The 17,663-nt window shown below is 42.7% G+C and overlaps 1 protein-coding gene across 1 annotated transcript in view; it reads right to left on the reverse strand.

Annotated features, from left to right (window-relative positions):
• LOC148540389 (long-chain fatty acid transport protein 2-like) overlaps positions 1–17,663 on the reverse strand; it is a 114,399-nt gene that overhangs the window by 37,719 nt on the left and 59,017 nt on the right. Inside the window, exon 6 of the mRNA XM_088443625.1 lies at positions 13,699–13,789. Coding sequence (XP_088299751.1) covers positions 13,699–13,789 — 91 coding nt within the window. The remainder of the gene's footprint in view (positions 1–13,698; positions 13,790–17,663) is intronic.

The raw sequence follows: 17,663 nt of genomic DNA on the forward strand, positions 1-17,663 counted from the left end.
GTATAGCCCCCCCCAGTAGCAGACCCCCCCAGTAGTGCAGATCCCCCCCAGTAGTATGGCCCCCCCAGTAGCAGACCCCCCCCAGTAGTATAGCCCCCCCAGTAGCAGGCCCCTCTGTAGTATGGCCCCCCCAGTAGTATAGCCCCCCCAGTAGCAGACCCCCCCCAGTAGTGCAGACCCCCCCAGTAGTATAGCCCCCCCCAGTAGCAGGCCCCTCTGTAGTATGGCCCCCCCAGTAGTATAGCCCTCCCAGTAGCAGACCCCCCAGTAGTGCAGACCCCCCCCCAGTAGTGCCCCCGGCCCTTGCACAAATAAAAAAATAAAAAATAAAAACTTACCTGTATCCCCGCTCCCGCGCCGTCCGCTCTGTCACATGCTGAGGAGGGAGCCGGAAGACGGAGCTCATGTGTGAGCTCCAGCCGGCTCCCTCTGTGCAGCAGCCAATGAGAGTCTGTGTGACTCTCATTGGCTGCTGTAACAAACACACAGCTGCCGCTGGCGGCTGTGTGTCTGTGTCTGTGTAGGGCAGAGCGCTATCACTGCGCTCTGCCCTACACGCGAGGAGATCTGATGTCGGATTCTCTAGTGAGAATCCGACATCAGGCGGCCGCCGTTCGGCCCCGAACGGGGATCCGAGTCAGGACTCGGATCCCCAATGTTCAGAGCGGTTCGGATTCCACAGAATCCGAACCGCTCATCTCTAGTTACAACACCCTTCAACAGACGAGCCAGCCGGCTCTTTACTTATGACACAGACGCACGCTTGGCACTACTTTTGTTGATGCATGTGCGGCTACAGCACACACAAGTCACAAACACAGAAAAATATATTTTTTTTTTTTTGTAGCGCACTTTGGGGGTTACACCACCCTTCAACAGATGAGCCAACCGACCTTTTACTTATGACACAGGTGCACGCTTGGCGCTACTTTACAGATGCACGTGCAGCTACAGCACACACAAGTCACAATCACAGGAAAATATATATATATTTTTTTTCAGGCACTTTGGGGCTTACACCACCCTTCAACAGACAAGCCAGCTGGCCCTTTACTTATGACACAGGTGCACACTTGGTGCTACTTTGTTGATGCACGTGCAGCTATAGCACACGCAAGTCACAAACACAGACATTATTTTAAAAAAAAAAATGTAGGCACTTTGGGGGTTACACCACTCTTCAACAGATGAGCCAGCCGGTCCTTTACTCATGACACAGGCGCACGCTTCGTGCTACTTTGTTGATGCACGTGCGGCTAAAGCGCACACAAGTCACAATCACAGAAAAATATATATTTATTTTTTTGATGTGCACTTTGGGGTTACACCACCCTTCAACAGATGAGCCAGCAGGCTCTTTACTTATGACACAGGCGCACGCTTGGTGCTACTTTGTTGATGCACGTGCGGCTACAGCACACACAAGTCACAAACACAGAAAAATATTTTTTTACTTTTTTTCAAGCACTTTGGGGTTACACCACCCTTCAACAGACGAGCCAGCCAGCCCTTTACTTAGGACACAGGCGCACAGTTGCGCTACTTTGTTGATGCATGTGCGGCTATAGCACACACAAGTCACAAACACAGAAAAAAAATGTTTTATTTTTTTTCAGGCACTTTGGGGGTTACACCACCCTTCAAAAGATGAGCCAGCCGGCCCTTTACTTATGACACAGGTGTATGCTTGGCGTTACTTTTTTGATGCACATGCAGCTACAGCACACACATGTCACAAACAAAGTAAAAGATTTTTTTATTTTTTTCAGGCACTTTGGGGGTTACACCACTCTTCAACAGACGAGCCAGCCGGCCCTTTACTCATGACACGGGCGCACGCTTGGTGCTACTTTGTTGATGCACGGCGCACACAAGTCACAAATACAGAAAAAGATTCTTTTTTTTTTTTGGAGCGCACTTTGGGGGTTACACCACCCTTCAACAGACGAGCCAGACGACACTTTACTTATGACAAAGGTGCACGCTTGGCGCTGCCTTGTTGATGCACATGCGGCTATAGCACACACAAGTCACAAACACAGAAAAATATATATATTTTTTTTTTCAGGCACTTTGGGGTTACACCACCCTTCAACAGACAAGCCAGTCGGCCCTTTACTTCTGACACAGGCGCACGCTTGGTGCTACTTTGTTGATGCACGTGTGGCTATAGCACACACAAGTCACAAACACAAAAAAATAAATTAAATTTTTTTCAGGCAACAGACGAGCCAGCTGGCCCTTTATTTATGACACAGGCATACGCTTGGTGCTACTTTGTTGATGCACGTGCAGCTACAGCGCACACAAGTCACAAACACAGAAAAATATTTTTTTTTTGGAGTGCAATTTTGGAGTTACACCACCCTTCAACAGACGAGCCATTCGGCCCTTTACTTATGACACAGGCGCACGCTTGGCGCTGCTTTGTTGATGCACGTGCGGCTACTGTGCACACAAGTCACAAACACAACAAACTATATATATTTTTTTTTTTAGCGCACTTTGGGGGTTACACCACCCTTCATCAGATGAGCCTGCCGGCCCTTTATTTATGACACAGGCATACGCTTGGCGCTACGTTTTCGGCTACAGCGCACACTAGTCACAAACAGAAAAAATATATATTTTTTTAGGCACTTTGGGGGTTACACCACCCTTCAACAGACGAGCCAGCTGGCCCTTTACTTATGACACAGGCACACGCTTGGCGCTACTTTGTTGATGCACGTACGGCTACAGCGCACGCAAACAGAAAAATATATATTTTTTTGCACTTGGGGGCAGCACCCTTTATGGACAGAGCACCCCCTGCATAACACTATAGCACCCCTTTAGGACTACAGCCTTTATGGGACACTGCACAACACAGCCTAGCTAGCCATCCCCTATGGACTTTGGAGTGGACAAAGCCCCTATGGACAACAACAGCAGTACAACTCCCACCCTCCCTCTTAACTGTCCACAGCCGGAGTGAAAAATGGCGCCGACGCGGGGACCTTTTATTGAATCCAAAACCTGCGAGAATCCGACAGCGGGATGATGACGTTTTGCCTCGATTTCAGACGGGAAAACTCGAACCTGACTCGGATCCGACTCGGATCGGGGGGGCTCGGGGGGGTTCGGATTTCAGAAATCCGAACCCGCTCATCCCTACTTTGAATAAATAGATCCCTACGTGAGAGTGTCTGGGTATGGTGTGTATATGGTGTTAGCAGTAGGGTCATATTCACAACCTGCGTCTAGGTTCATGGTGCTGGAGGGAGTGCCGTGAACATGTATTCTCCATATCACTTTATTATAGATTATTTAGCGGCTGGCTAGTAGTTTTGAGGCGACACCCTTGCACAAATATCAGTAGCGCTTATTTTGAAATACAAATACTGTCACGTTAATCATGATCAAATCTATAAACAATGTGTAGTCCACTGATCTGAATATTTCCTACAAGAAATGCAATTTATAAATTAGTTTATTTCATTTTTCTTTCTTAATTTACGAGTCTCATTACTTATTTGACAGAGTTGATTAAATATCAATTGTCTACATTGGGAGAATTTTAGGTGGTTGACTAAAAGGCCCCCATACATCAGCAATCTGAAAACCACAATTGAACAATTTGAAGATTTATTGCCCGATTTTAGGATTTCCCAATCCGGCAATCTGCGCCCATACATTACAGAGCTTTTTCAGTAATTTGCAGATCGATTGCAGCAAACACAGATCTGCCAATCTTGAAAGGCCCATCATTTTACTAGTAACGGTCTGCAAATCTGCTGATCATGGCCCTGATTCAGAGCCGGACGCAAGTGGCTGCTCGTTCGCTCCGAGCGATGTTTGCCCAACTGCGCATGCGTACGGATCGTTATACGCATGCGCGAACCACTCAGTGCGGCCGAAATTCATGTGCTCGCAAAATAGCGAATGCCTGATAATTTGAGTGACAGAAAGAGGCGTATGTGGGTGGTAACAGGGGAAGGTGCTTGAAAACGGGGAGTGGAGATCCGATCGCAGGCGTGCTTAAAGGTCAAAACGGGCGTTTTATGGGTGTGCATATTTAAAACAGCAGCGTCATTGACCACGTCACTGGGTTCTTTTATAGCCAGAACTGCTCGCAAAACTGTGGTAGGAAACACCAACCACAAGAATAGCGAGCAGTTCATACCCTGGTCGATGTACTCGATTTATCTAATAAATAGCGGACATGACGTAGGATGCGAGCGGCCAGGGGGCGTATTTTTCCAAAAAACGAACGCAAGTTTTGTTCGCTCGTTCAGACCTAGAGGCGTGAACAGACTGCAAACAGCGAACGGTTCATTTGAATAGCCACCCCTTGTTTTAGAACGAACGACCGCAAATAGCGAGTGGCTCTGAATGAGGGCCCATGTCCATACACTAGCAATTTACAGCCCCAATCGATCTGTGAAATCCAACATGTTGGATGATCTGATTTAACAATTCCAATCACTTTTTGGTTGCAATCTGAGAAAGCCCATACATTGGAGATTTTTATACACAATCGATTGCAAATTGCAGAATTGCCACAATTGATTGGTGATGTATGGGGGCCTTAACATCCTGCAGGTAGAATACTCTTTAATTGAAAGAAAATAAATGTGATATGTAGGATATAGATGCAAAGGTCATAGGAGATTATACTTCAGCTGATTGTGTAGGAATGCAAATCTATAGATTTATTGATTTACGGGGCTGTGATATTGTCCAGTTGTACATAGTTGTAAGAACACTTTGTTCTTCTGAGCAAACAGTACGGTGTAAAGGTCCCCATACATCAGCAATCATTTGTGGCAATTCTGCAATTTGCAATCGATTGTCTTTTAAAATCTGCAATGTATGGGCTTCACAGATCGCAACCAAAAAGTGATTGGAATTGTTAAATCAGATTGTCCAACATGTTCGATATCACAGATCGATTGGGGCTGTAGATTGCTAGTGTATGGACATGATCAGCAAATTTGCAGACTGTTAAGGCCCCCGTACATCAGCAATCTGAAAATCACAATTGAACAATTTGAAGATTTATTTGCCGGATTTTAGGATTCCCAATCTAGCAATCTGCACCCATACACTATAGATCTGTTTCAGTGATTTGCAGTTTGATTGCAGCAAACACAGATCTTCCAATCTTGAAAGGCCCATCATTTTGCTAGAAACGGTCTGCAAATCTGCTGATCATGTCCATATACTAGCAATTTACAGCCCCAATCTATCTGTGAAATCCAACATGTTTGACAATCTGATTTAACAATTCCAATCACTTTTTGGTGCAATCTGCGATCTGTGAAGCCCATACATTGCAGATTTTTATACACAATCGATTGAAAATTGCAGAATTGCCACAATCGATTGCAGATGTATGGGGGCCTTAACGGTCTGCAAATCTGCCGATCTTGTCCACAGACTAGCAATCTACAGCCCCAATTGATCTGTGAAATCCAACATGTTGGACGATCTGATTTAACAATTCCAATCACTTTTTGGTTGCACTCTGAGAAAGCCCATACATTGGAGATTTTTATACACAATCGATTGCAAATTGCAGAATTGCCACAATCGATTGCTGATGTATGGGGGCCTTAACATCCTGCAGGTTGAATACTCTTTAATTGAAAGAAAATAAATGTGATATGTAGGATATAGATGCAAAGGTCATATGAGATTATACTTCAGCTGATTGTGTAGGAATGCAAATGTATAGATTTACTGATTTACAGGGCTGTGATATTGTCTAGTTGTACATAGTTGTAAGAACACTTTGTTCTTCTGAGCAAACAGTATGGTGTAAAGGACCCCATACATCAGCAATCGTTTGTGGCAATTCTGCAATTTGCAATCAATTGTCTTTTAAAATCTGCAATGTATGGGCTTCACAGATCGCAGATTGCAACCAAAAAGTGATTGGAATTGTTAAATCAGATTGTCCAACATGTTCGATATCACAGATCGATTGGGGCTGTAGATTGCTAGTGTATGGACATGGGCCCTCATTCAGAGCCGCTCGCTATTTGCGGTCGTTCGTTCTAAAACAAGGGGTTGCTATTCAAATGAACCGTTCGCTAATTGCGGTCTGTTCACGCCTCTAAGTTTGAACGAGCGAGCAAAACTTGCGGTTGTAATTTTGAAAAATACGCCCCCCTTGCCGCTCGCATCATATGTCATATCCGCTATTTATTAGATTAATCGAGTACATCGAACAGCGTATGAACTGCTCGCTATTCTTGTGGCTGGTTTTTGCTACCACAATTTTGCGAGCAGTTCTGGCTATTTAATAACCCAGTGACGTGGTGAATGACGCTGCAGTTTTAATTATGCACACCCATAAAACGCCCGTTTTGACCTTTAAGCACGCCTGCGATCGGATCTCCACTCCCCGTTTTCAAGCACCTTCCCCTGTTACCACCCACATACGCCTCATTCTGTCACTCAAATTATCAGGCATTCGTTATTTTGCGAGCACATGAATTTCGGCCGCACTGACTGGTTCGCGCATGCGTATTACGATCCGTACGCATGCGCAGTTGGGCAAACATCGCTCGGAGCGAACGAGCGGCCGCTTACGAGTGGCTCTGAATCAGGCCCATGATCAGCAAATTTGCAGACTGTTAAGGCCCCCATACATCAGTAATCTGAAAATCACAATTGAACAATTTGAAGATTAATTTGCCCGATTTTAGGATTCCCAATCTAGCAATCTGCGCCCATACACTATAGATCTGTTTCAGTGATTTGCAGTTTGATTGCAGCAAACACAGATCTTCCAATCTTGAAAGGCCCATCATTTTGCTAGAAACGGTCTACAAATCTGCTGATCATGTCCATACACTAGCAATTTACAGCCCCAATCGATCTCTGAAATCCAACATGTTTGACAATCTGATTTAACAATTCCAATCACTTTTTGGTTGCAAATCTGTGATCTGTGAAGCCCATACATTGCAGATTTTTATACACAATCAATTGCAAATTGCAGGATTGCCACAATCGATTGCTGATGTATGGGGGCCTTTACTAGTAAAATGATGGGCCTTTCAAGATTGGCAGATCTGTGTTTGCTGCAATCGATCGATATTGACCAACATGTTGAATTTCACAGATCAATTCGGGCTGTAGATTGCTAGTGTATGGCCATGATCAGCAGATTTGCAGACCATTACCAGTAAAATGATGGGCCTTTCAAGATTGGCAGATCTGTGTTTGCTGCAATCGATCTGCAAATCACTGAAAAAGATCTGTAATGTATGGGCGCAGATTGCTAGATTGGGAAATCCTAAAATCAGGCAATAAATCTTCAAATTGCTCAATTGTGGTTTTCAGATTGCTGATGTATGGGGGCCTTATCTACAATCATTTCAGAGATCTCCAATTACTAACAAAAGTTGCTAAGTAAAACTCTCCATTAGATATTAACTTGCCTATTCCATGGAATACAGTTTTCCACATGATGTGTTGTTACAGTAAGTGATTTTTAACCATTTTAAATAGATTGAACAGATCAGGGACAATGTTGTTCTGATACGAGTATAGCTAAAATGAATCTATAAATATTTTAGTAGCTAAATTAATCTGCCCAACACAACTTCTTATGCTGGGCATACACTGCCAGATAAAATGTCTGTCAGACCGACAGACATTTTATGTGGCCGTCTGCCAGCCGCAGATGTCCGCGGCATACACTGTGAGAGAAATCTCACAGTGTATAGCCCGACATCCACGCTCCGCCCCCGGGGGAGGAGACATTTCCCTGTTCCTTCCGTAGGAAATGTCTGTCTGTCGGCTGCGTTGGGCATACACTGCCCGATGCGGCCGACAGTTTACCGGGTAATATCGCATCGGACGGGCATGCTGGACAATCCAGCATGCCCGACTGAGCAATATTTAATGCTCGGTCGCCCCCCCCCACGCTACAATTATCACGGCGATCCACCCATATCGGGCAGATCGTCCCGATAATTGCAGCAAGTATGGCCAGCATTAGAAGTTGCATCTAACTAAAAAAGTCCTTACATCTGCGTGATACACAGTCCGATCTCTAGATAGGTTTCTTACATAATTTATATGTTCTTGAAATAAGTGGGTTAATTTCTCTTGCAGTTGGTCTTTGAATTAGAGAATCATACGAAGAGTCATTAACTTTCCACTTTTACAGGAATTCTAGATATAATTAAATCATTTCATTACAATATAAACCTAATTTATACGAGAAAATTATTCACATGCTGTTGACTAATTTGTAAATAACCTGACTCCTGAAAATTGGCTTCACCATGCAGCCACTACATCAATCTAGCTAAGAGGTTGCTCAACTCTAGTAGGGGGAGTTAATCACTACAGCTCTGATGTTGAATGTCACTATGAATGCCAATTTAGCACGATGCACGTGATTTGCTATTGAAAAATGGAAAATCGCATCCATCTACATCGCAAAAGTTGCCTCGCACTGCATAGAGGTGCTGAAGAAAGCTTGTGCTGTAGGGGCTGCAATAACTGACTGATATGTGTGCAGATGGGCATTGCAGCAATGCCCTGTGCCACATCACCAGCGATTGTATTCCCTTTTTAGGGACATGAGCAAAGGAATATTAAAGGAATGAGCAAGAGGCAACTCAGAAGTTCCTGGAGGCAATTAAAAATAATGAGATACGGTCAATATCCCGACCATGGGGATTTCAGCGGTCAGAATGGTGGCGCCGGAATCCCAACACGAAGGTAAGTAGCGGGGTTAAGGGGAGGGTTAGGCTCTAGGGGGAGGGTTATGGTGTGGGGAGGGGGAGGTTAGGTTTTGGCACTGGGGGTGGCTAGGTTCAGGCACCAGGGATGGTTAGGGTGGGGAGAGGGACAGAGTTAGGATACCGACCGACAGGTGTCGGTATCCTAACCCTGTTGGGATGCCGGCATCAGGATTATGACTGCCGGTATCCCGAGTGTCGGCATCCTGTGCCCATCCCAAAATATTGTCTCTCTGGATTCATAGTGGAGATACCTTAAACATCAGTAACTAGTCAAGCAGGAGTGAGTATGCATTACCAGGTGAGAACAATTTATCTATAGACAGGGCCGGATTAACGGGGGGGCGAACAGGGGCGGTTGTCCCTGGGCCCCCACATTTCAAGGGCTTCCACAACCATCAGGGTTAAAGTGGCCCACCTCAGCCCAGTGTCACAGGGAGGCTCCATTTGCCAGGCGCCCGCTGAGATTTTGTAACCAGTGGGCTCCCGGCTCCCTCCCCTCACCGGCTTCCAGCTCCCACAGTGCACTATGGGAGAGACATCATGACGTCTCTCCCATAGTGCAGAGGAGCAGCTAAGCGGACCGGATGGCAGGGCTTAAGGTAAGTACAGTATTAGGTTGGTTTTTTTTGTGCAAACGGCTTTACTACTGGGGGCATTACTATTGGAGCACTACTACTGGGAGCACTACTACTGGGGGCATTACTATTGCTGGCTCTACTACTTGGGGGCGGGCCATTACTACTGCGGCACTACTGCAGGGGGCACTACTACAGAGGCAGCATTACTATTGGGGGCATTTATACAGGAGCATTACTACTGGGGGCATTTATACAGAGGGCACTACTACAGGGGGCATTACTATTGGGGCACTACATCTGGGGGCATTAGGACTGAGGGAACTACTACTGGGGGCATTACTACTGGGGGCACTATCAAAGGGGGCATTACTACTGGGGGCACTACTAATGTCGGTATTGCATAAGGGGCACTGCATTAGGAGCACTACTACTGGGTGCACTGCATAAGGGGCACCACAACTGTGGGCTCTGCATAAAGTTCCCATTGCGCATATCCCCAGTTCATCCACATTTAACAGGGGCCCCCACATGTTTGTTGCCCAGGGGCCTCCACAGACCTTAATTCGACCCTGTCTATAGATAAGCTGATAAGTAGTAAAGCTAGATAGCCATCATTTATCAGCACTTTAGACCTTGTCATATTCCATACTATAAGCTAAAAAGTTAACTGAAAGTGACATAAAGGATATCATATTAGCTAGGTTTGTAATATGAATCATTAACAATTAGATGTCCAATCACAAAATTATCTTACTGGCAATAGGAGACGATTTGACTAAATGTCCTTCTCCTCAGTGTCTCTGGATATCACCAATAAACTGCAATACTTGTTAGTCAATCTGAAAAATGAAACTAAGTAATAAAAAAAGAAGAATGTGAAGTAAATGTTGAGAGGAAAGTGTGCTTTGCATTGCTTCTCCCTCTGGTACTCTGTATCCAGGAGAAGGAGGTGCATCACGGAAGTGAATTCCGACCCTGATTGAAGTGCGCTACTGCGCACGTGTGGCTTCTCTCCTCCATCCTCAAATACAGAAACTGTGACCCTTAGCATCTCCTACAAGGAGCACTGCATTACATAGTGAGGCTGACAGTGTCCAGTGATGTGCGGTGCTTCCCCAGCCAGGCAAATGGCTGGGAAGGCACTGACTAGTATCAGAGCCAGACTTAAACATACATATATGAACACGAGGGTTCATGTGGGCATTATACAAAGGAGCAGCAGTATATAGTGCTTGAAATTTGGTGAGTTTTGATCAGGGATGTGTGGAAAATATTGACAGGGGAGGCAGTGCCTCGCCAGCCATAGACTTTTTACTTCAAAGTCTTGACTATAAAAATTATTAGAATGATACAAAAAAGATATTTATAATATTTTCTTCAAAGTTTTGACTATAAAAATGATAAGAAAAAATTAGAGTATACCTGAGTATGACAGGGAAGGCTCTGCAAACCTGCCTCACCTGACCACACATCACTGCAGTGTACTCTATATCAGCACTGCTGGCAGCGGTGGGCTGGTTTTCTTTTAAAGAGAACATTGTATGGGCTAAAACAAAGTAGCTGTTGCTGGTAGATCAAGTTAGACATGTAATGAATATATAGAAATTAACTTTGTTCATTCAAGACTGATCACTGTATTACAGATGGAGAGAGAAAATCTTATTCATCATAATGATATATGTAGATGATCTATTGCTTGCAGGTCAGGAAAACCAAATAGCCAAAAGCCGATGACAAATTATTGCTGAGTTTAAAGTTCAGACTAAAAGACTTTGGGCCAGCACACCAACGGCTTGGTCTGAGAATTCTACAAAACTTGCATGCTGGAACTGTTACTATAAACAAGAGTACATTGAAGCAATGCTCATCTACTTTTGAATGGCGCTTATCCATTCAGAACACCAATTGACAAAAGCGTAAAATCTCAAATGCAATGGGGATGAATTCAATTAGCTGTGGGGTTTACCATGGAGGGGCTAAAAACCAGTGCCAAGGGGGGAAATGTTATTCAATAAAATAACATTTTCCCTGTGCGGTAAATCAAGGGTTTAATAAATGGGTTTCCCTGCGTGTTAAACCCCAATGGTGCCTTTTTCTCATGGATTTTTCCACACAGGTCTTGAATCTGCAAGGAAAAAGCCACCACTGTGAAATAACCGCTAGTTGAATTGCTGGCCATGGGTAATTAGCCATGCAGCAAAATCTGCAGCTAACTGCATTCCCCCCTATGTGTCCAACAATGGAGGCAAAGATAGAGGACATGAGAGGAGTTCCTTGTCAAAGTGCCTTTAGGACTTTAATGTATGCAAGCATTGGCACACATCCAGAAATCACCCATGTTGTCAGCTGTGTAAGCTAATTTGCAATCAATCCTGGAAGAGAACTTTGGATGTCGTTAAACGCATCATCAGATATTTAAAGTGTACACACTCCTTAAAGCTAAATGTCGTAAAAACTGTAACTTTGGAGTTACAAGAATTTTGTAATGCTGCCTGGGGATTGGATGAAGACAATAGGCATTCCTACACTGGATACCTATTTACTTTGGCAGGTGCAGTCATCAGCTTTGCAAGCAGGAAAGAGCCTACTGTTGCCTTATCTACTACTGAAGCAGTGTATATGGCACTTACAGAAACAGCCAAGGGGGCATTGTGGCTGAAAGGAGACTGTGTGAGTTAGGTCTTCTTGGTCCAAATGACACTGTCAGCATTGCATTTGGGATGTAGTTAGCAGACTAGCGGACGGCATGCCGCCGGTCTGAATCCCGACGGTGGAAGCCTGACACAGGACTTAAGATAGGCGTCAAAATACTGACACCTATTTTAATCCTGGTGCCGGAATACAGACAAATGCCAGCCCGAACGAGGTAGGTCAGGGGCGTCTTAGCTGTTAGCCGCAGGGGAGAGTGTTAGGTTTAGGCAGCAAAGCAGTGTTAGCATTAGGTTTTGGGGGGAGGTTAGGGTTAGGCACCTCTAGGGGGGGTTAGGGTTAGGCACCACTGGGGAGGGGTTACGGTTAGGCACTAAGGAGGGAGGGTTAGATTTAGGGTCAAAGGGGGGAGACTTAGGTTTAGGCACTAACAGAGTTAGGGCTGGGGGTGGGGAGTGTAGGGTTAGGCTACAAGAAGGGAGGGTTAGGGGGAGAAGGGGGGAGGGTAAGTATACTTACCTGACCCCTATCGGAATACCGACCATCGGGATGCCACTGTCGGTATTTTGACAGGAGGCACCCCAACTGCCTGTATTACATAACCATTCCTTGCAAGTGACAACTGACTTGTCTTTCAGCACCAGACATCATGATAGTTATGTCCGCACTCCTTGAGAAGTGGATGCATTAAAAGAATATATAAAGGGATATCAAAGTGACACAGCGTACACTCAAGAAAAAGTGTCAGAATTAGCTCTGGTGCACAATTCTTTGGTTGTGTCCACACAAGCAAAACTTGCAGAGTATGAATTAGAGAGAGATTGTCAAAGTCATGAATGCTCTGGGGAAAAAGAGGAATATCTCCTTATGCTGCAGAATCATGTTCAGTGAGACAGTGATGAAAAAAAAACATGGATATTGTTTGTCTTCAAACAAGTTTGAGAAGTAAATACAATGTTCCAGCCCAACTTGGCTACTTCCAGAGCAACTTCAGAGTGTCTTGCCGAAATAAATATAATTCTAGAGGAAATTCTGCATGAAACAGAACAAAATGAGGTTTTGGAGAAAGAACTTTACCATGTACATGCTGTGATTGAGGAGTTGCAAGGAGAGAATATGAGCTTTGAAAAATGTCTGTCAATTGCACAGAAACAGTTTCACAATTCAGGTGGAAATATGTGTGAGAGAACAAGAGTATGAGTGTAAAATAAATTCCAGAATCTGAAATACTGTAGCTGAACAAAAGTTGGGACTTATTAATCACTTAACTGATGATTTTTTTTTTCTAAAAACTGCTCCAAAATTGTCTGGGTTTTTTATGAGTGAATTAGGTGAGGAAGATCTATTTTAACTTATCCAAAATGATTTCAGAAATTTTTATTCATTTTTTTTCCGAACATTGGAACATCGGAACAACCATCGGAACATCGTAAACATCGTGACTTTCAATTTGAGACCGATTTCAGGCACCAGGTACACTAGGGGGGTGTGGGTGGGGGGGTTAATTTACTTTTTCCCAGCGACTGCTAATCTTTGCAGCCGCTGGGTGGGGTGTCTTGCTTTGCTGAACGATCAGCAGCGTTCAGCAGCACAGCAGACATAATAGGAGAGGGTGCAGGCAAGCAGAGGGACCGGAAGGTCATGTCTGTACTAATACCAATTTCATACAGTAAGTAACCCTAAAGCATTTATGCTGCATAAGATTATTACATACATCTTACCTCTTGGCACTGGGATGCAGTACCCTGACGCATCTCGCATCGGTTCATCCTTTTCCACATTGTATTTGATCAGTTCAAAAGGGCGCAAGAACTGAAAGACAAAAAATATTCAATATCATTCTATGAATATTCAGTGTCACTTCTTTGGATTACTATCAAATTTATACATGAAGCAATGATTAGAAACATTCATTGTAACATGAATATCTCAAATAGTTTATGCACAAGTCCAAGCCACGAGGGGGCAAGTTCTGATGCCATTGCTGGCTTTTACATGCAGTTGCAATGACAAATTGGCCCCCTCACATGTGGGTGTGAGATAATCCCACCTAATTGAATTTCCCCTTAATCCTGTATGTTCAAGATGACAGCTAAACTGATCTTATTGCTAAGCTCTGCTGCCTAGCTCCCACGTTTCCGGCACAGTGCCAAGAGAAATCGTTCATTCATTTTTTTTCTATAATTGATTTACTACAGTATCCAGTCAGAATTTCGAGAGTCAGAATGTCGATATGGATATAAGGTCAACAAAAAAATGTTGACATTCACTAATGTTGACATGTGCATTTAACATATCAACACCAGAATGTTGACAGTACATTTTTACATTACTTTTACAGTAAGGGTAGGTTTGGGGTTAAGTTAACATATGCAATATTGTCTGTTGTCGATATGTTAAATGTTGACATCACGGACCTTGATGAAGCCGCAGGGTGAAACGCGCGTTGTCCATGTGAGGAGAGTGCACTGACGGATGTTTACAGTGCATTGAATTTCACGCGAACAGAATCCCCTTTACCCGGTCTAGCACAGGCAGGGCTGTCAGCTGGTAAAGTACAATTTCTCTTTTTCTCCATTATGATCCTGTACAGATAGTGAGGTTTGTCCTCACCAAGGGAATCGCTCCCCCTTATCTGCCAATAGAGGATTGTGAGTCTATAGCTGGCCACACACTAGACCAACTTACATCCAACCAGCCAACTTGTTAATTGGTTGGAATGAAAATCTGGTAACGGATGGGAGTAACTGTTGATCAGCAATTTGCTCCTAAATGCCATAAAACAGATGAAAATGTTCGTCAGAAAAGTTTGTTAAATGTTTGATCTAAACAATTTGTTCAAACACCAGTTTTTGTCCTTTTTCTGGCATTTGGGAGCAAATTCCTGATTGCCATTTGCTTTCATCCTTACCAGATTTTCATTCCAACCAATCAACAAGTTGGCTGGTTGGACAGATAATCTTTAGATGTGTGGCCAGCTTTAGTCTCTAAGTAGGGCAGCCTCCTTACTACTTGGACATTCACTGCAATATTGATTGCACATGTCCAGATGGTTTGGTAGGATTGTGCATGGAACTGAGACTTTCTTTTTTCAATTTTTCTTTTACTCCTGTTGTACTTCTGTCTGGTTATTGATGTACCAGCATAGTCTATGTCATTCTTATATACAAAATGGGGCATAATTCATGTCACAATAAGACATATGATTAGGACATATTTGCTGTGTATTGACCTTTTTTGATAAGAGTTACAGGTGGGGACAATTCTCTCCTCCCTTTTCTCTTATTCTTTCTTTTGAATTGCATTGGATAATCAACAGATATTGTTTCTTGCAAAATTGTTACAAACACAGGGAGAGGGGATTGCAGTGATATTTTTTTCTCCTCTATCATGTATTAATAATCAGTATCTATTGAAGTCTGGATTATTAGATGTAAATATGCTCATTAATATATTTCACCCACGAGTAATGGAGAATTAATATATTACTCCACAATATTGATGTTTTTTAAGTGACCTGAGAACTGAGAGTTTCTTTCATTAGAGGATTAGGTACAGATAATTACGTATACTGGAGGAATATATGCAATGTAATGTGATAGACAAAATCGCTGTCTATTTCCCTTTATCTATATTATTCTTTCTGTACTCTCATCAGCTCCGTTTCTGGGAGCTGACAGCAGATGCAGGGAATTCTGTGCATCATCTGTATTTGAAGAGGGTAACTCTCATTGACCACCTCTGCCGACGGGCATGTGATTAAAAGCAGATTATCGCTTCATGGTAATATACAGGTGCTTTTCATCACTATACTGTCACGTAGATGGGTTTTCCCACACAGTCTATTTTGTACTTATGAGATAAAAAACTTTTTTGAATTTCTAAATAGCAGACAGTATGGATTGTGATTGGTTTGTTATAATAATTTTTTACCATTTTCGGCAATAGCACAGAAGAGTACTATGACGATTTAATCTACTTATAAGACAAAGTGACTTGCATCCTCCACCTGCCTCTAATACTCTAAGTCACTATCCTACTTGATTTGGTCTTTAATCCTGATCCCAGGAGAGCTATACATATCAAGTGGGTTATTATTTGTTCATTATGTTGTATGTTTGTCTGTATTTATATGTTTATTGTGGTTAGTCCTTTTTGATCTATGATGAGATCCTAATAAAGTTTAAATAATTTTTATCAGAGTGCCCCCACAAACAGAGTTTTCTTTTCTCTTTTTCCTTTAAACATTTGTAAATGTCAACATATTGCCTATTGACCTAATGTCCATGTTGACATTCTGAATACTACACCCTTTATAACACTAATGCTTAAATGATTGTGACATTACAGCACCAGCACGGCTACAATACACAGAAATATCCTCTTATTAGTGGCACAATGACTACCATTATTACTTAAACAATGTGGGTATTTGTTCATCTCAGTAGACAGAAATGTGGCTATATTTTTGAGACCTTATGAGTATATTTACTAAAGTGCAGGTTTATAGAAGTGAAGATGTTGGCCATATAAACAATTAAATTCTAGCTATTATCTTCTTACAGGTACTAGATAAATGATAAGCAGAATCTGATTGGTTGCTATGGGCAACATCTCCACTTCTATATACCCGCACTTTAGTAAATATACCCTTCACTAACTCTTATTAGAAACACTTTATAATCTAATTTCTTAATTGAAACCTTAAAAGCAAACTAATGAAAATGTCTATTTTTCCAAAACTATTGCAGGTTTGTTGATCACTGCTAATTTACTTAAAACATAAAGATAGAAGACTTATCAAATCTATTAAAGTTCTTACATCATGGAAATGATCACAGTTTAAGTTTATCAATTCTTAAATTCCAAAAATCAATAATGACTCTAATTTGAGATGACTGCATCATACATACACACACTTTTATTCATACTTTTTCAAATACAGTTCAGCCATTTATCACACTTATGAAATGTACCGTTAACATTGCATTTCTCAAGAAGTAGATGCAGGGCTATTTATCCAGAAGTACAGTAGATGCAGGGCTATTTATCCAGAAGTACAGTAGATGCAGGGCTTTTTTTCAAGTACTAGATACAATGTCTCAAGAGTAAAATGATCGCTTACTTGATTACTTTACTTCCAGACTGGAAACCTGCTGGGTTACCGCGCATGAGAGGCCAGTAGACCGCGCATGTGCAATTGCCACACAAGGATTCATAGTCTACAATAAGCGAACACCATTTAAACATGACATTAGCTAATGGCCAAGATAAAAAAAGCTCAGATTTTTGGAACCTGGTAAATGGGGCATCATTGCATTGTACTGTATCGGGACTGAATTTGAATACAAAAAGGTGGTAAATACAGCTGCAGATATCTCAGACATTTGCTGTATTATCCACCATGTAAATAGCCCCGATACCCAAAAATGGGGTAATCCTCCAAAAACAGACATATTTGGAGGATTTACTGTGTTTTTGGTCTCAATAGAAGGTCTTATATGTCTACTACATAGCCACTGTGTAAGTTTTGGACCTGACCCCTCAATATTCTGCTGGTACACTCCACTAGACCTAATCCATACTGACCACAATTTTCATTTTCTTTTCACCATTTATATTATGTTTATTTAAGTTTTTACATCGGCAGGTTCCTGCTATTAACAGTAGTGATATAGCTTAAATT

Source organism: Taudactylus pleione, unplaced genomic scaffold, assembly GCF_031769625.1.
Source record: "Taudactylus pleione unplaced genomic scaffold, aTauple2 ptg000019l, whole genome shotgun sequence".
NCBI classification, from domain to species: Eukaryota; Metazoa; Chordata; class Amphibia; order Anura; family Myobatrachidae; genus Taudactylus; species Taudactylus pleione.